This window comes from Eurytemora carolleeae, unplaced genomic scaffold (assembly GCF_000591075.1).
Source record: "Eurytemora carolleeae unplaced genomic scaffold, Eaff_2.0 scaffold1092, whole genome shotgun sequence".
NCBI classification, from domain to species: Eukaryota; Metazoa; Arthropoda; class Copepoda; order Calanoida; family Temoridae; genus Eurytemora; species Eurytemora carolleeae.
The window spans coordinates 33,841-59,778 of record NW_019396978.1 but is presented as its reverse complement, the minus strand read 5'-3'; the positions used below and the strand labels follow the sequence as shown (position 1 = coordinate 59,778).

The 25,938-nt window shown below is 30.1% G+C and overlaps 1 protein-coding gene across 2 annotated transcripts; it reads right to left on the bottom strand.

The window, feature by feature from the left end:
• Positions 1 to 533: 533 nt before the first annotated feature.
• LOC111710724 (uncharacterized) lies at positions 534 to 25,097 on the bottom strand. 2 transcript variants are annotated; one of them, XM_023484841.1, is made up of 23 exons: positions 24,989 to 25,097; positions 21,940 to 22,073; positions 21,477 to 21,538; positions 21,029 to 21,070; positions 18,848 to 18,919; positions 17,181 to 17,312; positions 15,822 to 15,882; positions 15,007 to 15,109; positions 14,522 to 14,595; positions 13,273 to 13,399; positions 11,708 to 11,789; positions 10,920 to 10,934; positions 8,928 to 9,074; positions 7,841 to 7,929; positions 7,467 to 7,526; positions 6,477 to 6,555; positions 5,305 to 5,350; positions 5,122 to 5,210; positions 4,534 to 4,581; positions 4,026 to 4,098; positions 3,320 to 3,354; positions 1,077 to 1,123; positions 534 to 861 (listed from the first exon to the last, which is right to left on the bottom strand). In XM_023484841.1, the coding sequence occupies exons 2-23, from the start codon at positions 22,037 to 22,039 to the stop codon at positions 651 to 653; spliced, it is 1,794 nt and encodes a 597-aa protein (XP_023340609.1). In that variant the 5' UTR covers positions 22,040 to 22,073; positions 24,989 to 25,097; the 3' UTR covers positions 534 to 650. The 2 variants fall into 2 exon arrangements, with proteins under 2 accessions (XP_023340609.1, XP_023340610.1); XM_023484842.1 differs by having other exon boundaries at positions 5,137 to 5,210.
• Positions 25,098 to 25,938: the final 841 nt, after the last annotated feature.

Below are 25,938 nucleotides of genomic sequence, written 5' to 3'. Positions count from 1 at the left end.
AGTCTTTTCCACAAACTCAATTTTTTAATCCCAATATCTTTGCAACTCGAAATTATATATTAAATATTTCAAACTATCACATAGTCTAAAATTGATATTTACAGGGTTACCCACAAAGGATAAAACTGTAAAGACGAGCCAAAACTTTACAAAAATGACGATTTGAAGCTTGATTCTTGGTTTCTGCATTGATATGAATATTCTAAAGGTTTACTAAAAGATTAAACACAGAAATAAGCAAGCTTTGGCCGACAAGGAAACCTGAATGCAAGAAAACAGACTAAACAAATTTCCTACAATCGTCTCTGAAGTCTTATTCTTTGTGGGTAACCCTGTATCAAAGGTTTATACCCTTAAATTGCAAAAAATAAATTTTTAAAAGATATGAGTTTGTAGCAAAATTTCATTTCCTGTATCGGCTAAGATTTTTTTAGATTTTTTATATCCAAAGATCCAAAGAATAAAGGAAAATAAAATGAACAAAACTCTTTTCTAATTAATTATGACATTCTTTTCTACTAACTTAACAAATCTATAGAAAAAAAATATTTATTGCAATAAAAAAATCAATTAAATTCATGGATATGAAACATACCACCATCTTATTTAATGTTACGTTATTTTACCAATTCAGTTTTCACAAATTATTTTCAGTCCTTTTTCTTTTTCTTCTTTTTCCTCTTCTTCTTTTTCTTCTTGTTCTTTTTCTTTTTTCCCTTCTTCTTTTTCTTCTTTTTTGATTTCTTCTTTTTATCTTTTGACTTTTTGCTTCCTTTCCATAGTTTCTCCATGCCTTTTCCAAATAGAACTACTCCTAGTTCTCCTTTAGGTTTTTTTAGAAATTCTTCCTTTGGACATATTCTAGAAAAAAATATCTTTTTTATACTAATATTCTTAAAATTATTGTAAATCAAATTCAAAAGAACTAACAAAATAATTATTTAAAGATATTAACTGTGAAATTTGAAAAATAATTGTGAAATTTGAAAAATAACTGAAATTTGAAAAATAACTCTGAAATTTGAAAAATAACTGTGAAATTTGAAAAATAACTTTGAAATTTGAAAAATTCTCACCGAACATTTGGATACTTTCTCTGCTGACATTGTTGGGGATCTTCTGCCTGAAATTTTTTTGTTTAAATTTCTCTTATTTTAATGTTTAAACATGTTTAATGATTTTTTACTGATTTATTTTTAACTAATTTTTTACTACAGAAAACGTGGATTTTTGATTTAAGGTAATGTTGAACATCATTTTAGCCCATTTTCACTAGATTTTTTAGATCTTTAAGATTTTTCAGATTTTTTAGATTTTTATTAGATTTTTTAGATTTTTATAAGATTTTTTAGATTTTTTTAGGTTTTTAAGATTTTTTAGATTTTTTAGATTTTTATAAGATTTTATTTTTTAGATTTTTTAGATTTTTTAGATTTTTTAGATTTTTCAGATTTTTTAGATTTATTAGATTTATTAGATTTTTATATTTTTTTAAAATTTTTAGATTTTTTAGATTTTAGAGTTTTTAGATTGTTTAGAGACTACTTTAAAAAAAAGTGTAGATTTACTTGATTAAAAATTATATTATTTAAAGAAAAGGTCTGCTTTAGTGCACTGGTGTACAATGTATGAATTAACTTGTAACTTAACAAAATTAATCAGAAACTTTTGATGTAGACGGATCAGAAGATCAATAAAATGATCAGAAAAATAGAAATTGTCTTTGAAAAAGATGTATAAAGACACTGCTGTAAAAATAACTTTATTCACTTAGAGCTGGAAACTTCTGTATTGGATCCCCGTAATCCTGATTGCTTTGTTTAGATATTCACAATTGCTACTTTTGAATTTTACAGAGAATCTGCTTGATCTCTGGAATTTTAGATAGGGTTTTCATTTTTCCGGAAAAAAATTCCATTTTGGAAATGGAATGATCCGAAAATTTATTGCGTAAACCGGAAATCCGGGATAATTTTATACGTTACTATTTAACCTATTTGCTTTGTATAACAACATTAATTATACTTAAGGATTGCTATATATGACTACAAGTCTACAGCTACACCAGGCGAACATTCTATTATTCTGTAGATTATTACTTACTGGTTTTATCTTTAACATAAGTTTAAAATGTCTTCAACGTTTTCCGAAAAATTCCAGAACAATTGTTCCGTAAACCGGAATTTTCCGGAACACTATTCCGTAACGTTCCGTAATTCCAGAACAACGTCCCGGAAATTTCCGGTTTACGGAAAAAAACCGTTCCGGAATTCCGGATTTCCGGAACCTTTTCCATAATGGAAATGGAAAAAATTTCCGGATCATTTCCGTACGTGAACCGTAACCCGGAATTACGGTGGAAACCATATTTTTCGATATCCCTAGTTTCTCTGAGCCTGTGATTTGGCTGGAGCCGTTTTTCCTGAAACCCTATTTTCAGAACCAATCTTCGACCCAACTCTGATGACAGCTTGTTTCACGTGATTGACAGCTCAAGATCTTCGGCTCAACTTAAGGAGTAAGGCCCAATGAAAATAGTAGAGAATAAGGCTCAATGTTGAGTCTTGTTCTCATCAAAATACGCCAATTCCTTCCATGAAAATCCACCAAAAATAATATTAAACCGGTTTTTTAACTCAACGCTATGGAAAATAAGATGCAGCTTGAATCCGAAAGCTCAAGCCGTAAATAAGGCCCAACGACAGCTTAGACCCGAACCGTATTTTCCAGAGTTTTTTAAATCATGGGCTCTGTACTCACATAGGTTAAGCGCAAAATTCCTTAGGATGTTCTGATTGGCTATTCGTTTTCTTCCCTTCAAGGGATTTAGAATAAAGATTAAATTAATCTGTTAATCAAAAAATTGAGATCAAGCAGAGATCTCGATACTCACAATACAAGAGTCCCACCCTCTGTTTAATACATAATCGAATACAATAGTTCCCACCCTCTGTTTAATACATATTCGAATACAAGAGTTCCCACCCTCTGTTTAATATATAATCGAATACAAGAGTTCTCACCCTCTCTTTAATACATAATCGAATACAAGAGTTCCCACCCTTTATTTCAAACATAATCGAATACAAGAGTTCCCACCCTCTGTTTAAAACATAATCGAATACAAGAGTTCCCACACTCTGTTTAATACATAATCGAATACAAGAGTTCCCACCCTCTGTTTAAAACATAATCGAATACAAGAGTTCCCACCTCTGTTTAAAACATAATCGAATACAAGAGTTCCCACCCTCTGTTTAAAACATAATCGAACACAAGAGTTCCCACCTCTGTTTAAAACATAATCGAAAAAAGTTACCTTAAAGTTGTCGCTGTAGATTATATCTTTAACATCTAAACAATGATATAACAACTATTAATGTTATACAAAAGAGTATAATTAAGGTAACATATAGATTCAGGAATATTTGGATCTGCATGTAATGATCGTTTTTAAAGGTAATATAAAAACTATTGCTTTCAGGTTCTTTTTTCAAAAACTAACAAACCTTCTTTTTAAAAGACGAAAAGTGTTAGTTTTAACTCTCCGAAACGACAAAATTTAGATTTGAAGACAAAACAATCTTTTGTTCAAATCTTTTTAGGTAAATTTGTTTGATATTGAAGTGAGTTTGAAAATTTGTATGAGATAAGTTGGCTTTTGGGTATTTTCCCAGTGTAAAATTGGCCTTCTGATAACAACATTATATAGTAATTTTTCATATTTTGATATGTATAATTTAAAAAAATCAGTTATCTTATTAGCATTTTGAAAATGATTAAATCATTTCTAATTACTGTTTTTTTTTATCTTTTTTCTTTTCATATTCAAATCGATTTTATTAATATTTCATCATTAACAAAATAAAACTATTAAAGTTTTGTTCCAAAAAACGATCCATCTTAAATTGCATAACATTAGAGCATGAATTTTAGTGCATTTAGGTCGTAATCAAAGCAAAAAATGAATAATTTGGACAAAAATATTAACATGGAAGGAATAACAAACTCAGGAGCTAGCTTACCAAGGTTACAGAAGGCTTCCTTGTCATAAACTTGCATAAATGCACTGATGTTGGTAAAATATATGTCATTCACCTAAACAATATTAGTCTTATACTCCAGATTTTTGGAAGAAGCAACTTGTTAATGTTGCCTTAGCTTTATATGTCTTATAAGAATTCTGCAATTTGAAACTTTTAGAACTTTAACGATCACTTTTAAAATCCTTTTGGGCTAAAAAAAAAGAACCCCCTCGCTTAATGCAGTATTGTTTAAAAAGTAAAATCCTACCGTACATGTGTCCAGAATGTAAAATCCTACCGTACATGTGTCCAGAATGTAAAATCCTACCGTACATGTGTCCAGAATGTAAAATCCTACCGTACATGTGCCCAGAATGTAAAATCCTACTGTACATGCGCTCAGAATGTAAAATCCTACCGTATGTGTGTCCAGAATATAAAATCCTATCGTACATGTGTCCAGAATGTAAAATCCTACCGTACATGTGTCCAGAATGTAAAATCCTACCGTACATGTGTCCAGAATGGCACAAAATGAAGCTCGATGGCCAAGTCTCTAAATGCAGAATAAGTCTATAGAAGTGGGAATGAAATATTAGATCATTTTGTTCATTAACCTCTAAACTTTTGTAAATAAACAGACGTTTAAGTTTTAATTCCTTATACTGTAATTACTTGAGTATCTATCTATCTTCACTATCTAAAATCTGATTGGCTATTGGGACTGTAGAAAGAAAAGAATGAAAAAATAAATGAAAAATACCTCCACTTATTTACTACTTCTTCTTAGCAATGAAAATATGTTATTAAAAAGTAAAAAAAGTGGTTCCTAAACAACTGATGCAAATTGCAAAACGTACAATTCCTAATTCCTGATTGCCAATTTAAATTGTATGTTTTTTGTTAAGATAAAATTTCTTGCTTGTTGTGTAATGCAATTAATACAATGTATTTGTTGTATCAAGCTTTGTAGTAATAGATCATAGCAATGTATTCAAAATGTCCATAAAAAGTACTTTTTTATTTTCAAATTGTCAGTTTTACATAAGACTTTAAAATGTACTTTATAAGAACATTTTTACTTATGCCTAATTACCAGAGGTTTTTTTACCAAGTCGGTTCCATTTGCTTTTATTCTGTGCTGTCTTTCCGCATTAACAATGCTTGTCCCTCCCAAAGGATTCTCTGGGCACAACATTGACACTCTTCAAATTTTAGATATTTTTTATTTCTTGTAAACCTTTCATTTTTGGTAAAACAGTAAAGAAGATGTCAGTACCTATTGGGGTTTCAAACTCTAGTTCAACAAGTCCGGTATACTGGTCCTGAAATAGAAGGCTGTGCAATTAACAGTCAGTTAACAAACAGCTTATTTTTGAAAAACAGAAAATTCTATTATAAAGAAACAGAACATTTTATTATAAATAAACAGAAGATTCTAATATAAATAAACAGAAGATTCTATTATAAATAAACCGAAGATTCTATTATAAATAAACAGAAGATTCTATTATAAATAAACAGAAGATTCTATTATAAATAAACAGAAGATTCTAATATAAATAAACAGAAGATTCTATTATAAATAAACAGAAGATTCTAATATAAATAAACAGAAGATTCTATTATAAATAAACAGAAGATTCTATTATAAATAAACAGAAGATTCTTTTATAAATAAACAGAAGATTCTATTATAAATAAACAGAAGATTCTAATATAAATAAACAAAAGATTCTATTATAAATAAACAGAAGATTCTATTGAAAATGAACAGAAGATTCTATTGTAAATAAACAGAAGATTCTAATATAAATAAACAGAAGATTCTAATATAAATAAACAGAAGATTCTAATATAAATAAACAGAAAATTATATTAAAAATAAACAGCTAAACCTGTTAATATGAAATCGTTCACTAACGAAAATAACCATTCATTGAAAAAAGGAAAGTATAAAACATTAAACAAATGCGGTTTAAAAATAGTGAAATTTTGTTAATTTTTCTGCTTAGAATTGCATAAGCTTAAAATAAATGTTAAAAGTGTTTTGATATTTTTTGATCGATGACTGTCATTAATAAGTTCTAAAACAGCTTTGTTAACAAAAAGTATAACCTTGAAAGAAAGGAACATTAAGTTCTTAGCTAAACATGGAACGTATATCGCACATTTGAACATTATTCTAAGCCTGTTTAGAGATTTCACCCCCCCCCCTTGGTTTTCAGGCTTTTGTGTTCTATGATTAAAACGACTATGAATAAATCAGTATGTCATCTCAAAAAAATGGAATTTTAAGATTTTTAAAAATACACCAAAAAAAACAAGAAATTCATTCATTGTTCATTATATAAACTAAAGCAACTAATTTAATTAATGCAAATACACAACATTTAAAGACAACAGTATATATTTAAACAGCAGGTCGAAGTTATCTGATTTTCATCTTACCAAAATGGAACAAAAATGAACATTGGTCTCAATAAAACAGTCCACAGCAGAAGTACAGCCCTTAATTTCCTCAAAGGACCTAAACACATACTGTTAAATAGAACACTATAGTTTAGTGTCATCATCAATCTCACATTCTCAAGAGTCTGAAGAGCCACAACTATTTTCCCTTCCATGCCACATATTATTTTTTTTTTGTCTTCTGGCAGCAATAAAGATCTTTATATTATATACTTTTCATGATATGGCTTGAGTTTGAAAATTGCATTTTGAATGAACTAAACTTATAATTTTAATGGTAAAATTTGCTGGAAGACAAACATGTTGTAGCATAGAAGACGAACCAGTTGTGGCTCATGTTGCTGCCGGAAGACAAAATATATGTGGCATAGAAGAAAAAAATAGTTGTGGCTTATGGCAACCTGCCTTCCCCTGTTTGTCTGAAGACTGTGATAGTCTACAAACTAAGGGCTGCCATTTTATAAATATGTACACATAATATATTACATAAAGCTTTTATTCTATAACTTTCAATTTGACCAAATTTTATGAATACTTGGCTTGTGGCTTAAACCCTGGTTTCAAATATACGTCATCACTAATTTTTCAATTATTCAATATAATTGCCACAGTATAAAAGATAAGCCCTTTTTGCAAAAATATGTATAATTTATTCCTTTCTGCAACACTAAAAATGATATTTTGTATTTAGTTTACGTAACAAAAATGATAATTTAGCCTTACTTGCAGCATCATGTAAAAAAGTTATTGATAATTGCAAAGATGAAAAGGGTAATTTTGCTTTTAATTTTAACAAAAAAAAATAGTTCATTGTTATTTGCAGCAAATAATATAATTATTAATTAATCCATAATTGCAACAAAAAGATAAATAATTTAGCCTTTTTTGGACTTAGTTTACCCAGAAGTAAAGCAAAAAGGATGCAAGTAAGAGATAAATTACAGTATTAATTATTTTATATTTTCTTACGTGATCAAGTTCAAATCCTTGAGAATTTTCCTTGACTCAACAAATGCATACAAATTCCATCTAAACATGTAGAATTCATATTCATCTTTATTCAGTAGACTTGTGCAGAGGGGCCCATAAAGCTGTGGAGAAGGAAGACGACTGTCAGATTCAAATTATGATTTTAAATAGTCCATAGTCTATATGAAACACAGCAACTTCTCCATTTCTCTTCAAGTTGATTTTGAAAATACTGGTAAAACTATGCTTGCTTTACTACAATATTAAAGAGCAATAAGATTACAAAAAACTTGTCTTTCTTTTCCACGGTTTTATGCCAACTTATAAACATATAGTTTTTCAAATAAGAATAATCAGAATTACAATTAACTTACGCATTTGAACAGCATTTAAAGAAACCCTTATTCTTTTTGCATTTTTTCGCGAATTCGCTTGATTCTGCTTTAACACAATCCAGAAGTCTCTAGGATAAAATACTGTAGAATCATTAGAAAGAAAGTATTAAAATGTGAATGACAGAACGGGATTGTTTAGGTAAACTTTAAAGGCGTTTAAAAGATTTAAAAAAATATTAAAAGTTTAAAAATTTTAAAATCTAAAAATTTAAAAGGAAACTTTTAAATATACAATTTTGAAGTGTTGAAGCCTTTACCAAGTGTACAGCATTTTTTAAAGCCTTTTAAAAGTTCTAGAAAAAATATATTGCCTGTAATTATAGTTGATAGGGCACCAAAAATGTAAATCATTAAACTTGGCAATGCATGGAATGAAGGTTGCTTGGTCTTATACAAAAATGTAAAAAAATGCTTAATGATGTTTGGCTTGGTTTACCGTCTATTGATCATTTAAAGGGAGTGTCTGCGAAAAATGAAAGGAGGTATATGCTTAATGCGATAAAAAAGCGCTTTTGATCGCTACTAATCTTACTTCTATCTGTTATGATATTTTTCAATTAATTTGTTTTGAATTTAATTATAATTCTTTTGCGACTTGCGCAACTATCTAAGAATGCCGCGGACCACTCACATTGTGCGAAATCAGTTAAAACGTTTTCTAAAAAAAAATAAAATATTATAAAATATAAACTATATACAAATGTGGCGAAAGATAATCGATGGTTGTAAAATCTGAATGATTTGTTTGAAATAATGTTGCAATTTTCTGAATTTGAATGGGCGCTAAGTTATTCAGTATGAGACGTCTTTAACAAGTTTCTCCTTATAGACGCAACAGATAGAAGTAAGATTAGTAGCGATCAAAAGCGCTTTTTATCGCATTAAGCCTATACCCCCTTTCATTTTTCGCGAACACTCCTTTTAATACAAAAAAAAATTTCAAGCAAATTATTTTTTTTACCCTGTTCATTAAAATTTCTATATATGAATGATCGATAGATATTCAACCAATCAAAACCAAGAGAATGGGGCAAACTTCTCACTTAAGTTTACTATTAATGTTTACCTCAGAGCCATCAAAGCCCAGATGTGCGAAGTCAAATCCATAAACTTCTTTCCATTTCTTTTCCAATTCTTTTGTATCTAACATTTCCTTGACTACTTCCGGATCTTCAAAGTTCATGAATCGCTTGTCATATGGAAAGGTTACCGCCTAAATAAAGGTATTTATTATTCATTATTTATTATTATTATTTGTGCGTGTTCTTTACTTATTGGTTTGTTAATTCCCGATAAACAAAAAAAAGAGCTAAGCCAATTGTTAAAACCTGGTCTGGCACTGCAGGGATGACTCTTTGCTAGTCAGGTGTTTAAATCAAATGTATTTATCTATGCACACTGTTGGAAATTACATATACTATAAAATTCTAATATTCATTACATTACAGACCAACATAAACAGTATAAACCTTCATTCATATATCGTTTGAGTTTCAATGTTTTACTGTCTGCAGTTTGATTTTACTTGAATTAACCAAAATACTAAGTGATTAAAGTAAAATAATAATCAAGTCGAGTTTTTTTTCCTTAAAACTAGATCAAGCAGAAATACACTTACATCAATTAAGAGCATTTTTAAAATCAAAAAGAATTCTAATTGATATCAACGGACGTCGGACAATTCTTAGATTAAAGGGACTGAAAAGGAAAAATGAAATGTGTAAAGGCTGAAAGCTAATCACTTTAGCTCTTGATCGCGACCCATGAAAGTTATATCTGATATTCCTGTCTCGAGAAATTGATATAAAACTTTGTTAAAATTTTACGAAAGTTCATATACGTGAAATTTAGAAAATCTTTCATATATGTAAACTTTAGAAAATCTGAAACTTAAATCACGTGACCAGAACTATCACCAATGGCAGAGCAGTATACTGATCACGTGTCTCCGCATGTATCACGTAACCAAGTTACTCAACTGCCATTGGTGGAATCTCTGGTCAAGTAATACGGACGTATGAATAATATTATGAATGAAATCTATTTAAAAAGAAATAAAAAAAATAAAAGTAAACCTAATTTACAATTAGCTTTCTCTGGGATATCATCATTTTCAGATTGGTTGCTTATTTGCTGAATTTGATATTTTTAAACCTACTACTTTTATACAAAATTGTTGTATTTATATTAATTTTCGTATAAATTTGACAAAGTTGTAAATCAGTTTCTCGAGATAGAAACATCAGATATGACTTTCATGGGTTGCGATCGAGAGCTAAAGTGATTAGCTTTCAGCCTATACCCCCTTTCATTTTTCCTTTACAGTCCCTTTAAGCAGAAATGTGATTAATGTCAACATGGGGACACATTTAAGAAACCCTAGTTGGGGATAGAGAGTTTCAAATTTCACCGAAAGAGTTCTCTGCATGTTTGATTTGAAATTTAAATTAATACAAAATTATAAGATGTTATTTAAATTATAAAATCATGTTAATAGAAATAAATATTTTGTGTTTAAATATGGGGTTAGTTATCAAAAAAAGAATTTCTCACTTGCTTCGATTTTTATTAATGAATGTATAAGTAGTATTCAAATGAACTAGAATTTAGTGTACAGCCGGCCAGTTTACTTCGAGCCGTATAGTCTCTGATATACTACAACCGACACTTATGGTCCGGTGCATCCAGTAAATACTGTTGATTGTAAGCGGGAATTCCAACAGTGTGGTTATGTATACTCTACAAATGAAATCAACAAAAAGAATTGCAAATTGAATTTTAACCTACTTTCTAATTTTATAAAACTGTAAAGTGTGTAAAACCTTAATCCTGAAATTTTATTTTAGAGAATTTTAATAATATAACGTTATTATTAGAACATCGTTTCTTTCTATTAAAGTAATAAATGCTTTGAGATTTAAGTTTAAGTCAAGGTAAAAACGCAAATCATGTATTAATCTTATACAATTTTCTAGTTGTTTTCCTTGTTTTAAAATGTTTCATAACATTATTTGTTATTTTCCTTCACACACTTTTATAAATATATAAAATGATTCACCTTACTCAATTCCTCCTGAAGTAAAACAATAATAGATAACTTTGAAAACTTAATCAAAAATATTGAAGATAACATCGTTTTTCTAGCTTGAAGAAAAAATGCGCAAATCTGTTCTGTAGAGATAATACACATTAAAACAATAGTTTTAAAAACGAAAACATGAATATCTGATTCATAATTGATCAGACAAATTTTTGATGGTTAACAATGTTCATCAAACATACCCCTCTATCATTGGAGGGTCATCTGAAATTACACTTGAAATCCCTGTATTAAATGTATTTTGAGAAATATCAAAAACCTGAAAAATATGGATGGGTACTAGCTAAACTAATAAAATAATAAAAAACAATTTTTGTGTAGTTTTTCAAATTGTAAGTTTAAAATGATTATATTTTTCACTATGACTGTTTTAAAAAAATAATATTATCTTTAACAGGAAATATTGATTGTCGTCGTCGTACGTAAAAATCAATAAAATGAAGACGCCTTTTGATTTCAATTTTGACTTCTACCAAGCTTTCAATTTCAAACAACATGGATTCACATAAACAATAAACATAGAAACAAGCTTTTAATTGACAGTTTCTTTTTGTTTACTTGTAAACTTGTTATTTGAAAAAAAAACTTGATGGAAATAAAAACCTAAATAGAAAAGTTGTTTTTATTGTATTGATATAAATGCCGACCAATGTACGTGGCAGTACACTGCAGCAGTAAGCATTTACCTGTAAATGAAAATAAGTTAAATCATATTTTTGCTTGAAATAATGTTATTATTGCGTTTCCTTAGTTATAGCTTCACTGAATGAGAATGGATCATAATGACCCCACTTCAGTGGATCCGGATCACTCTCAGGATTCAAACATCTTCATGGCATCTAAACAATATATACACAGTCCTTCACATTAATAACACTAGAAGGGGATAATTCATTTGGTGTGCTGGAGCCTAATATAGTTATTGTATAACCTTCACTCTGCCTCCAGAGGTCGGTTTGGTACTTGAAATAATTAAATGTGCTCAGAGTAGAGATGTAACACTGCAGAGGTTTCTCCACAGTGGCCGGCGGACATATTCTCTCCTGACCAGTCTGTTTAACCCCTTCGTCAGTTCTAACCCTATCAGTTCTCTCATTTTTGACACTATCACCGTGAAATTTTTTGAGTTTCATGAATAGTATTAATTAAAGGCTTGAGTTTAAATTTAACTTTCTAGCGGATAACTAAACTCTGAATTGGGTTTATATTTAACTTTCTAACAGACAACTTAACTCTGACTTGGGTTTATATTTAACTTTCTAACAGACAACTAAACTCTGGCTTGGGTTTATATTTAGCTTTCTAACAGACAAATAAACTCTGGCTTGGGTTTATATTTAACTTTCTAACAGACAAATAAACTCTGGTTTGGGTTTATATTTAACTTTCTAACAGACAACTAAACTCTGGCTTGGGTTTATATTTGACTGTCTTACAGACAAATAAACTCTGGCTTGGGCTTATATTTAACTTTCTAACAGACAAATAAACTCTGGCTCGGGCTTATATTTAACTTTCTAACAGACAAATAAACTCTGACTTGGGCTTATATTTAACTTTCTAACAGACAAATAAACTCTGGCTTGGGTTTATATTTAACTTTCTAACAGACAAATAAACTCTGACTTGGGCTTATATTTAACTTTCTAACAGACAACTAAACTCCGGCTTGGGTTTATATTTAACTTTTTAGTGTAAAACTAAACTTCGCCTTGGGTTTATATTTAACTTTCTAGCGGACAACTAAACTCTGGCTTGGGTTTATATTTAACTTTCTAACAGTCAACTAAACACTGGCATGGGTTCATATTTAACTTTCTAACGGACAACTAAACTCTGGCTTGGGTTTATATTTAACTTTCTAACAGACAAATAAACTCTGGCTCGGATTTGAATTTAACTTTCTAACAGACAAATAAAGTCTGGCTTGGATTTGATTTTAACTTTCTAACAGACAACTAAGCTCCGGCTTGGGTTCAAAGTCTGTGTATTATTAACTAAATACCAAATATGTACAAATGAATCTGGCTACGGTACTATTGAAAATGCCATGACATCTCCTTTTTCTAAATGTTAATTTTTAGAAAAATAATATTTGTCTATGTCAATTTTAGCGACACTGTGAAGAAGATTCTGATAGAGTTTTTAAAGTTAGAAATAAATAATTTTTACAACATTAGGTTTTTGTTCAGAAATTAGGTTTATAAAATTGAATTAGAGGCACAGAATCAGTTCTTTTACAAGAAATTCCGGGTTTTTATCGGTGTAAATGCAGAAAATCAATATTCTAAATTCTATTCTTTTATTTCACCTGTAATCTGGAAGTTTCCACATAGAACTTGAAGTAAAAAACAGTTCTTTAGCTTGCTGTATTCCTTCACTTTGGGAGTCCACAACTAGCTTAGTTCCATTGAGTGAGGTGAAATCAGTGTGAAAACCTAGAATAAAATGAGTAGCTTAATAACGGAAATTAAAAACACAAAATGCTCATAATGTGCAAATATATTTCAATCTACTTTTTAAGTTTTAACCCTATAAAGGCTGGGGGGTCAGAATCTATGTATAGGCTGAGGGGGGGGGTCCCACGCAACCCCCCCCCCTCGGAAAAGGCCTTATAGAGTATATGTATAGGGTTGTTAATAGTTGAAAAAATGTAAATCAAACATGCAACTCTAAAATACGTATAGAAAACTTGAAAATACGTCTCGTAACATGAACATAAATTAATGTGTGAGGCAAGGCTAATTATTTTCTTTAACATGGAAGGGTGTATACAGGAAGGGGCAAGGGGGACAGTGCCCCCTTAGAACTCAGAGCTTTCACACTTTTCAAATCTTAAACTTAAGAGTGAAGAACATAAAAAAATATTTTGCTGTTAATTCAGTGCACTAAGAAGATTGTATTAGTGGACCAGAGCCACCATGACAGAAGTCCGAATGAAAAATCTATTTAGAATGGACATTCATCCTAATGTTTGGCTTGGTTTGAGTTTTTTTTTTAATTTGAATTTAATTTACTTTATTCATTGCACCGCTGTTTTGTAATCTTTCTTTTTATTACAAATTAGCTGAAGTAACAGACGTTGCCCGTGGAATTATAAAAATTGAATTAAAACAAAAAACTTTTAATTTATTTAGCTTATGTCATCCATGAATTTCCTTACTAAAATTCAGCCCACTTGATTAAGCCGTTTGGCCAGCCATAGCAAACATATAAATGAACAAAGGGCTTCATGGCATAGATTACAATTGTACTCCTACTTTTTTTTCAAAATGGAAACTTTTACAAGTCATAATTATTTTCTGGACCTTTGTCCTTTTTTTATCTCATAGAATTTAAGTTTAAGTCAGGTTTTTCATTTTCAAAAATGTCTTTTACTATCGCTAGTTTAAATACTAATTATTACTAACTAACAGCAACGAAGTCGATTTTTTAGAAACAATGTTTGTTCTGCTAGTTTGGTTTGAAGGCGAGATAAAGTACAGTACATGCAAGGTAATTGGACTGTATGTACAGTTCAAAGTTTGCCGCCCCCAAGGGTTTTTAAAACTAAAGTTAACCTGATCCTATTTTCCTGGTGCACATGAGAAGGGTACAGCAATACCGACATTCATGACAGTTGGCTTTATCTCGTCTTTTACATTCACATTGTTATTAAAGAGAGTGATAGCAATGTATAAAAGAACCAATCCAATTTTGTACACCAGTTTTTCAGAAATAAAATAAAATGCCATAATCACGAACATTTTTGACCGGGCATTTTAACAGGCACAACAAAAGCAATTTAAGATCTAGTACATAACGCAAAAAAGGGATTTTTTTCTCTAAAAATATGTCCATATTGTACGTTTTTCACCTGTAAATCTTTAAAAAATGGGATGGTAGTCAGTTGATTTGATATGATAAGATCTATAGAAATTTGTTTTTCTAAAAAAATACGTTTTTAAATTTTAGGAAGGCAGAATGAGGCCAATGTAAGGTATTAATGAGACTGAGAAATATTTCTAAAATAATGAGGAAAAAAAAACATTTAACAATATGATTCCTTATGCAGCATTTAAAGAATCCTCCCTGGGCTGAACACTGCTTAGCAAAATCTGAAGTTTCCTGACTTGTGCAATCTTTTTGACAAACAGAGGCGTCATAACCTTAACACATTAATATAACCAGTAGTTCAAACAGAGGCGTCATAACCTTAACACATTAATATAACAGTAGTTCAAACTTTTTTTTATTTTACAGCGAACACATAATTTGATGTGATCCGGAGCAATATTTTCACAATTGCTAATTACCATTTGGCCTTTTGTTTTCTGAAAAAAAAAATCCAAAGAAATTGATTTACTCTGGTGGACTGAAAATAATACAGAGGCTAAATTTAAAGAATTTCAGCCGCATTTCAAATTTGAGACGCGGGTCAAACATGGTTGGTTTTACTTGAAACTGTATTCAGTGTTTCAAGATTTGAGCCGACTCTCAATTGGAAATGATTTTTGACGGTTCACCAACGAGGTTTAAATTTTCTAAATTGAGCCACTGATTTTTGTTTTTCACATGGATTAAAATTACAAAAGTTCTGAGCTCTGCTTAAGCATGTTTAAAAAGGAATAGCTAAAGAATTGAGTCTTTTCCACAAACTTAAATTTTCTAACCCGTATATATCTTTTCAACCTGTTAGTGTAAACCTTTGTTATTTACAAGTTTTATTATTTGATCTAACATTAACAATAAACCTGCCCTGTTATCATAATTCATATATTAAAATATCTACGGTCTACTAGATTGGGTTGCAAAGATATAGGAATCAGAAAATCGGTGTTTGTGGCAAAAACTCAATTCCTTCAAAAATAATAAACCTACTGGAGTCTAGAGCTTGGCAGGTTTCATATCCTTTACTTTTCTCGTTCTCAAGCCAGGCTTTCTAAACAAAACATCTACTTTTTTTTAACTCATATTAGTTTAAATTTTCAAAATATTTCCCAATATTTTTCAAAGGGACTGTACGCGTTATTTCAAGTGACCTTCAAAGATTTGCAACGGTACCCTGTAAACCACAATGGAAAATAATATGTTTTCAAAATTATAATCATTGATATCAAATCCATACTTGATTTAACACTTTTTATTAACAATTTTGGTGGTTATTATATCGATAAGACTGACTAGGGTCAATCCAAACCGAAATATATTTTCAACAAAATGTGGAACTAACATCTACTTTATTTACTCTACAGAGGTTTAGTTCATCACCATCACCGAATTTAAAATATACTTGATGAGAGCTGAAAACTTTAGAATGAGATATTCTTAATCCCGAATACTTAATCTGAGTATCCAATGGACACACTTTTGATTTTCTTCTTAAACCGTTCTTTCTTGGATATAGTAGAGTAAAATCAAAAACATTTTTTTTATTTAGAGAGTCCTTCCCGTTTCTGTATATAATCTTAAATGACGCGTTAAATTTCAAATTTTCGGCTTCATATATGCGAATCTGATTGGTTGAATTTTATACACTTTTCAGGATACAAGTACAAAATTAGGTTAGGCTTGAAATTAAGAAAAAGAGAGGATCACACATTAATCTCGATATCCACCATTCTAAAGTTTTCAGCTGTGAAGGTTGTGTTCAAGAAAAAAAGAGTAAAATCAAAACAAATTGGAAAACATATAAAAAAAATATTTTAAGAAAAAATGTTCATTTTTTTTTATAAAATATGCAAAGAGATTGGCAAAAATTTAAGAACTAACAAAAAATGTGACCTTATCTCTGAGAAAAATCTGACCTTATTCCTGAGAAAAATGTGACCTTATCCCTGATAAAAATGTTACCTTATCCTTGAGAAAAATGTGACCTTATCCCTGAGAAAAATCTGACCTTATCTCTGAGAAAAATCTGACCTTATTCCTGAGAAAAATGTGACCTTATCCCAGAGAAAAATGTTACCTTATCCCTGATAAAAATGTTACCTTATCCCTGAGAAAAATGTGACCTTATCCCTGAGAAAAATGTTTATCTCTGAGAAAAATGTGACCTTATCCCTGAGAAAAATGTTACCTTATCTCTGAGAAAAATGTTACCTTATCTCTGAGAAAAATGCGACCTTATCTCTGAGAAAAATTTTACCTTATCCCTGAGAAAAATGTGACCTTATCCCCGATAAAAATGTGACCTTATCCCTGAGAAAAATGTGACCTTATCCCTGAGAAAAATGCGACCTTATCTCTGAGAAAAGCCTCCGCAGTTTTAGTATAATCCCCCTTAATAGCGTTCCAGTTCTCAACACACTTATGTTGGTGATAGCAGCAGGTTGTCAGTTTGTTGTTTTTACAGTACAGCAGCTTCCCTCCCTAGTTAAAAAGATATGTTTGTTTATTTCTTTATCCATTAAAGTTAATTCCGAGCAATTCTGCACATTTACGCGCAATTCCGTGCAACTGAATTCCGATTAGAACATTTTTCTTCATTTTTTTTATTATTTTTCATGACACTACACTGTCAAAACAAACAAAAAGAGGAGACCCCACACCTTCAGTATCAATTGACTAGAAAATATTGCAGTTTACGTGAGATGTAAATAAAATGCAGTATAAGCATTCCTGTCTGTTTTTATTCTCCCCAAAAGGTGTTACAATTTAAAGTTGGACAAAGTCAAAGAAATGTTTAAGCCTGCTTTAAATGATCTTTTCTTTCAAAATATTTTTAGACCTTATTCTGAATATGTTTAAAACAGCAAAGACGTATGCCTAATTTTATCTGGAAGGAAGGAGGCAATGTTCATATATTAAATGCATAGAATTAAATTTAAAAGGGTAAAATGTAAAGTTTAGGGATTGATGTTTTTAACCTCTAAAAAAAATAACAAATTTAAGTTCAACAATATTTAAGGATTTAAGTTTTGTCTTCAGCCTTTGAACTGAAACATGGTATAATTAAGAAAGATTCAAAGTTATTAAACAAATATTGAGATCAGAAGTCGGTAAATTTGTTTATCAACTCCATATTTACAATAAAAACTTTAAAATTAAAACAATTAGATTTGTAATCCGTTTCTTTAGAGATTACTTTAAACCATCGACAATTTCTCAATGCATTCGTTTATATTTTATATTTCTTAATATTTTTTTATCTTTTATGATCTGATAGTTACTTTTGAAAACTTTTATTCCTGTTTCAAGGATTTTTATATTTTCCAGGAATGTTCGAAAATCCAGCGCAGACAAATAAAGATACGCACAGAGATTATAACTTAACATATATAGGACTGGGCAAAGTTCCGTTAACGAAACAGAGGTTTTCGAAAATAAACAGAAGAGTCCGTTCACGAACGGCAAAAACCGTTAATTTTCAAATCGTTAACAAAACGGATTAGCTGTTTTAAAAAAGAATTTATGCTTGAAAACGAAAACGAAATGGATTAATTTTTTGATGGTGCAAATTTCGTTTTGTTTCTGCTTAAAATTACATTAAACTTTTAAAACACCGTTAATTCAGTAATATTAGTTCAGAATTTTCCGTTAACGCCGTTAATAAAATTGAGATCGTTAACCAGTAACGCTAACTTTAATAAATAACGAACTTTTGTTCCTACCCTCAAAAACTAACGGCATACCTGAGATTTTATTTAAAAACGGTTAAAACTAACCGTTAACGAAACAACTTGAAAAAGTTGGAATGTGCCAGCTCTATACATATATTGATATAGAAAGATGTCTGTCTCGATTTGACATTCTAATCTTTACAAATCCCTCCTCAACCCCTGACCAGGTATAAAATGTTTAAAATCATAAATATATAAAATATATTATAAATATATACTTTATTCATGACAAGGTATTAATAGTTTTATTTTATTAAATATTTAGAAAATAAAAAAATACTTTACATCTTTAACTGTAGTAGATGAACATGCAGTCGCAACTGCTTTGGCCAACTTGAATTTACAGCTTTGGAAAACCTAAACAAAATTTAATACTAGATGGAAAAAAGAAAAAAGTTGTTTAGTATTTTTATTTTGATGTTTCGACTATTATATAAAAATCGTCTTCCACAGTTTTTTCTTATAAAAGTCAACTGACTCAACTTAGAACTTTTTAATCAAGCAAAACACTCCCCTAGGTACCAACGAGATCCCTAATCAAAAATGTGGGTTTAGTAGTCCTTAATTTGAAACCGAAATTAATAATTTATTGCTTCGTTGCTGAACTTCAATTTTGAACCACCGATTAAAGTAACTTATTAAAGAAGGATTTGAATCGCTGATTCAAATTTAAACCAGCGGTAGTCAGTTCAAATTCATTAAATTAGATCAAGAAGTATCGATATTTTCTAGCAAAACAATCAACACGATAAAAATATATTAAATATTTTGTAGGGATCCGTATTTTTTCAAACGGAATAGATACAAAACGGCCAAAAAAAATGTCCAATAATAAAAATTTTTAAAAAAAATCCAAAATTGCACAAAAACAGTGTAAAATACTGCCCAAAAGAAAAACTTCAAAGTGCGGGGCTAAAAAAAAGTATAACTGAGTTAGTTGGAAAAACACAAAGGCATAGGCATTGCGATACTTTAAAGAAGATCCAGTCTTGAAAATATCATTTCATAGAAGTCTGGATCTATGTGGGTAAGATAAGTGTTTAAACTTTTTTTGAAAGATTATAAAGAGTTCCAAAGAATTATTATTTGGACGTTTTGACATTTTGTAACTTTGGGTATCTTGCAACTTTGGATCTTTCTTAACTTTGGACATTTTGTAACTTTGGATATTTTGTAATTTTGGATATTTTGTAACTTTGGATATTTTGTAACTTTGGGTATCTTAACTTTGGATATTTTGTAACTTTGGATATTTTGTAACTTTGGATATTTTGTAACTTTGGGTATCTTAACTTTGGATATTTTGTAACTTTGGACATTTTGTAACTTTGGATCTTTCTTAACTTTGGGTATCTTGTAACTTTGGATCTTTCTTAACTTTGGGTATCTTGTAACTTTGGATCTTTCTTAACTTTGGGTATCTTGTAACTTTGGATCTTTCTTAACTTTGGGTGTCTTGCAACTTTGGATCTTTCTTAACTTTGGGTATCTTAACTTTGGATATTTTGTAACTTTGGATATTTTGTAACTTTGGGTATCTCACTTTGGATATTTTGTAACTTTGGGTATCTTGTAACTTTGGATATTTTGTAACTTTGGGTATCTCACTTTGGATATTTTGTAACTTTGGTTATCTTAACTTTGGATATTTTGTAACTTTGGATATTTTGTAACTTTGGTCATTTTGTAACTTTGGATATTTTATAACTTTTAATATTTTGTAACTTTGGTAATTTTATAACTTTTGATATTTTGTAACTTTTAATATTTTGTAACTTTGGTCATTTTGTAACTTTGGGTATCTTCACTTTGGATATTTTGTAACTTTGGACATTTTGTAACTTTGGTAATTTTTAACTTTGGATATTTTGTAACTTTTGATATTTTGTAACTTTGGTCATTTTGTAACTTTGGATATTTTTTAACTTTGGTCATTTTGTAATTTTATTTATTTTGTAACTTTGGTCATTTTGTAACTTTGGGTATCTTCACTTTGGATATTTTGCAACTTTGGACATTTTGTAACTTTGGTAATTTTTTAACTTTGGATATTTTGTAACTTTTGATATTTTGTAACTTTGGTCATTTTGTAACTTTGGATATTTTATAACTTTTGATATTTTGTAACTTTTGACATTTTGTAATTTTATTCATTTTGTAACTTTGGAAATTTTGAAATCTTGGATATTTTTCAACTTTTGATATTTTGTAATTTTGGTCATTTTGTAACTTTTGATATTTTTTAACTTTTGATATTTTGTAACTTTAGTCATTTTGTAATTTTATTTATTTTGTAATTTTGGACATTTTGAAATCTTGGGTGTTTTGGGTTAATTAGGTTTTATGTTTTGGACTGTTCTAACTTTGGTAATTTTGAAAAGTTAGGTGTTTTTTTGGTCTTTTTGTTATTGGACATTTTGTAATTGGACATTTTGTTAGTGGATGTTTTGTATCCACTCCATTTACCTGAACATCACTAAGGTCCCCAACTTCATCCTCACAATGCCCCTAAAATTGTTTGTTTTTATTTATTTTTACTACAAGGTGTCCCACGAAACATGACAGTTGGTGGATAGTTTAAAATGTCTTCTTCCATTATTTATAAGGCTGTTTTTGAGCAAAAGATTCAATTTAAATTTAAAATTTAACGAAGTTAACTAAAAAAGTCTTTAGAATCTAATACAGTATATGGAAGAAGACATTAAAAACTATTCTCCAGCTCTCATGTTTCGCTTTAACCCCTAGGTATGACTCAAAATTTAAAATAAAACTTTTTTGCTACGCGGTATTTTTAATTTTGTTTTTATGTCTCAGATAAAGTTTTTTCAACTTAAATGGCAAAATTAGTCCCTTTAAGAAAATCGGTTCCTCCAAAATCCCAAAATTTGTGAACTATCTCTGTATTCCAACTTACCAATGAAGAGTTCCCAGATGTCATAATTTTGAGAATAGTTTGTTCGTCTTTACAGTTCTTTGCTATAATGTAAAAATAAAGATACAGTGCAACCCATAAAACTGCGGAACTGGAAGACGACATTTAATTAAAATTAGAATTTTAAAAAGTTGTCCTATTCAATACTTTAATGGTTCTCATGTGTACATTCTTTATTTATTTTTACCACATTTCAAGGAAATATTTACTTTTTAAATTCAATTAAATCAAATCAAACACGCAATTAAATATAATTTTAAAACACTATGTATATTATATAAAGAATATAAAACATGTAAAGCAGTGATTAATAATTTTGCCTCGCTTTCTAAATATGTTAATATAGAGATGAGTGAAATATCGTCCTTAATATCGTCCTTAATATCGTCCTTAATATCGTTAATAATGGTAGGGTAATCAGGGGAAAATAAAAAGTTTAACCTACATGTATCATAATCCTCACTCCAATACTCAGACCCCCCTTTAGAGTAAACACAATCTGTATATATCAGGAGAAGGAGTAGAGTGGAATCCTTCCATCCCATATTCAGGATATTAGGATTTTCCACACCCAGAATACTAAAATTACAATATTTTCAATTAAATCTACTTACTTACTTACTTACTTAATTACTTATTTACAATGCTGAAAAAAGTTTACAGGTCGACAACTCCATATGGACCATAAACTTTTTTTTTAGCTCTGTGAAGGAAATAAGAGGTATGTTCATTTTTAATTCAGTTAATAGAGTTTCCAAAAGGTTTTGGTTATCATTCTAAACAGGTTCAGGAAAGGTTTCCTACGGCCTGTACGTCCGGATTCCGAAACGATACGAAAGAAATGAAAAACCCTATTGGATTGTTCTATAAGTAACACCAGATATAGAGGATCTTAGTTTATGGTTGCCACAATGAAACATCAAATTTTCTAAATTTTGCTAAATTACAGTGATAACCAGAAAACAATGGAATAAAAAGACGGCGTTATAACTACACTTTAGTGTATTTTATGATGTTTACAACACACAATTTTTGTGATCATGCTTATTGAACTTTTAAAAGTCGTTTTCCTATTTCAGAATGTTCTGGTTATCATTGTAGAATTATTTAACTCTCAACTGTGCAGGATGGATCTAAATTAGTTCCATTGTATTATTAGTTACCATGCTCAAGTTTCTACCAGCCCAATCTGGAGAGGGTTAAGACTTAGGGATAAGTATTGATTGCTTTACAATCAAGTTTATTTTAAAAAATTAATAGTTTCTAAATTGTTATTGCTATTTGTTTTCGTTTTATCACGAAAAATTAACTCGAAATAAGCCATTCATCGAAAGAATTCATCAAATTTCGTATTCTTCACTTTCTGATAATGGAATTTTGCAGATATTTATTTTTTTAATTAAATGATCATATTGGAGCTCTTTAAAACTGTTACTGCATATTCATGGCTTTTTATTTATTTTAGCAAATACTGAGATTTACGTAAAATAGTAAAAAACCCGTTGAAAAATTGTCAAGACGACATTTGATAAATTCTTTCGATGTATGGTTCATCTTATTTAACTGTAGTGTTTAACAATTTTTATTTTTTTTGATGCAAAGAGTAGGGAGGAAGGCAGTGAAACGGCGGATCGGTGTTTTAAAAAATCGGAAATGGTTAATAACTTTTTTATTCATTAAGCCACAGGGCTAAAAAATATAGATTTTAAAAGTCCTTGAAAAGTGGATGTAATATCATTTGTCACACTCACATGTATTTATTTGTCAAAAGTAAAATTATAACTCTTGAACATTTTTCCGACGCACTTTCTGAACTTTTTAAAATCCTTCCTTGCACCCTAACAATAAAAGATAGAGGTCCATTTCTTATGATCAGGCCGGCCATGAAAAGTTGGACTAGGGACATTTATTACGTACTTCCCTTTCCCTATTCTAAGGGCAAAATTATCGGGGGTGGGGGAGGGGTGGAACCCCCCCCTCCCCCCGCTCCCTTTTCAATATTTTTTTAAGATCTAAATATTTTTATTAACACAAAACATAAAGTTATAAAAAGAATGAGTTTGAATATGAAGATTACATAGTGTTACATAGTGGTCAAAGAAAATTGAGTCAATACATATTTTTCCTGTGGGGCCCTACTAAAGAAACCAAACAGCTCGATATAAAATGGAGTACCGTCTGCAAAGCATGTATTATCATATGGTAGGGCGAACCGCGTCAGTTGTCTCTCCCTTCTATTCCTTGCTCCCTGGTCGCAATTTATTGGAAAAACTTGTTCACATTTAATGCAAGTGGATACATTTACTAGGTGTGTGTTCAACTTGTGATGCAGATTGATCGAGCAATCTTTAAAATGTTCAGTTTTCATCCACTGTGTATGAGGTATATGCTCGGGGGTCCTTCTGTCTGTTTCCAAACACAATGTCCTGTATCACAAGGTTTTTCCGATCTAAACACAGGGGACCAAGGTTTATCTCCATTACATTTATGACACAATTGATGTTTGTCCATCTCTCCGGGAATAATGTCCGTGTCCATTTCAAAGTCCATTTTCTCGCTCAGTTTGGATTCAGGTGGATGAGTATCAACAGAACCTTGAGTATCAGCTCTATTCTTTATATTTAACCCTGATTGTTGTTTTTGTTGAGCCAGGTTTACAGGTTGTATCTATGTACTGCAGGGGGTATTGACAAAACCTGTTTCTGTTTCAGGTTCATCCGGCTGCTGATCAGCTGAATTTCCATACCCTGCATGTTCAGGGATTGATACATTCATGGTTTCAGCTGGTTTTCCTGCAGCCACAGCTTTTTTCAACAGCCAGGCCTCTTTTCTTTCCCTGTCCTTCCTAATTTTGGAAGGCTTCACTTGTTTTCCTTCCCGTGGAACCTGAGGTCTAGGTACGGAGGAGAAGGTGGAACCCTGGGGTTGGTGACTGATGAGAAGGTTATTGTTTCCTTCCCATTCTCAGTCTCCAGAGTCATCCTAGCCCAGATCCCTGCTGATCTACACTGATTGTATAATCTTAGGATGGCAGGAAAAGTATTTACCCCTGCCATCTTGTTTTAGCTCTAGTGTACTGCAGCAATCACATACTGTTGTGTTCGGTACCAAGGTCAGCTGAATACTTTTCAATATTAATCGGGAAATGAAGGAAAAGATAATAGAGTAATGTTTCCAGAAAGTAGATATTTGAAGTTATATATTTTTTTGTTGTCAATATCATCGAAAAATTTAAACAAAATTTAAATCTTTAACATTAACTCAAATCAATTTTTTACATTCTTATATTTACATAAATCAGGAGCAAAGCGTAACATTTTAACCAAATCCTTCGGTTTCGTGGATTTATTCATATTTATTCCCGCATTGTTAGTCAATAAGGAAGACGATGTTAGGCCTCCGCAGTCCGCACAAACAATTTGTATATGTATAGCATCTCATTTCGATATGCCAAGAAATGTATTTCATGTACATGAACGTTATAAAGCACTTACCCTTGGTAGGCTAGGGTAAACTTATGTACAATGTTAACATCATGTATCACATATATATGTTTAACATTAACTAACAGTTTAGTAATTTGAAATATGACCTTTCAGACTAATTATCATTTAAAGTATATTACGAGATTTAAATTTCAAAATTAACAAAACTTTTATTTTTAAATCATATTAAATGTCGTAAAAAAAAACACTTTAACAAATATGTGTGTTTATAATCTTTCGTTGTCACGCAGAAATTCAAGCAAACAAAAAATAAAATGTTCAAAAAGCAGTTAAGAAGCAATCAAACACTTTAATTCTGTTTTTTTTAATAAATAACATAAATGTAAAATAATATTTTTTTAATCAAAACACATGAAAGAATAAAATGAAATAAATGGCTATGAAACTATAATAATATTAACGGCAATTTAATTTGAAATGTTTAATACACATTAATATAGAAAGTGTCTCTTTGATTTTATAAATTAGAATTATTTTCTAAAATAATTTTGTAATTGATTTTAAGTGACCTTTGAGAAGGAAAAGTGGCATATCAGATTCCCATGAGAAACGTTTAGAGCTAATCTGTTTGATTATAAGAATATATAAGATATAATGCTTATTTTTTTATTTTAAAATAAATTTTTTTTATTGTGATTACCTTAAAATGGCAATGACTTATGGGCACGGTAATGCAGGGGTCCCGGTTAAAAGTCTATAAAACCTTAACTTAGGAAATTATATAATGATTATATTTGTCCCAATCATTACAATTTTTGAATTTTTAAGGATGGAAGACCACTTTTTGAAAAGCACATGTAAATAGTTCCCCTTAAAATGTTACTCTAGGTCGAAAGACAACTTTTGGGCTGTTTTTATTGTCCCTTCCGGNACCCCTCACTTTAATTACTGGAGTGCTAGGAAGGATTTTAAAAATCAAAAATATCTCAGCATTTTTT

Excerpts from the sequence above, each read along its gene's own strand:
- LOC111710724 (XM_023484841.1), bottom strand. The coding sequence starts at position 22,039 with ATGGGATGGAAGGATTCCACTCTACTCCTTCTCCTGATATATACAGAT. Across the intron at positions 17,313-18,847 it reads CATCTACTACAGTTAAAGAT|GGAGGGAAGCTGCTGTACTG; the intron begins GTAAAGTATTTT and ends CTTTTTAACTAG. Across the intron at positions 1,124-3,319 it reads TCTACAGCGACAACTTTAAG|GCAGAAGATCCCCAACAATG; the intron begins GTAACTTTTTTC and ends AAAAAATTTCAG.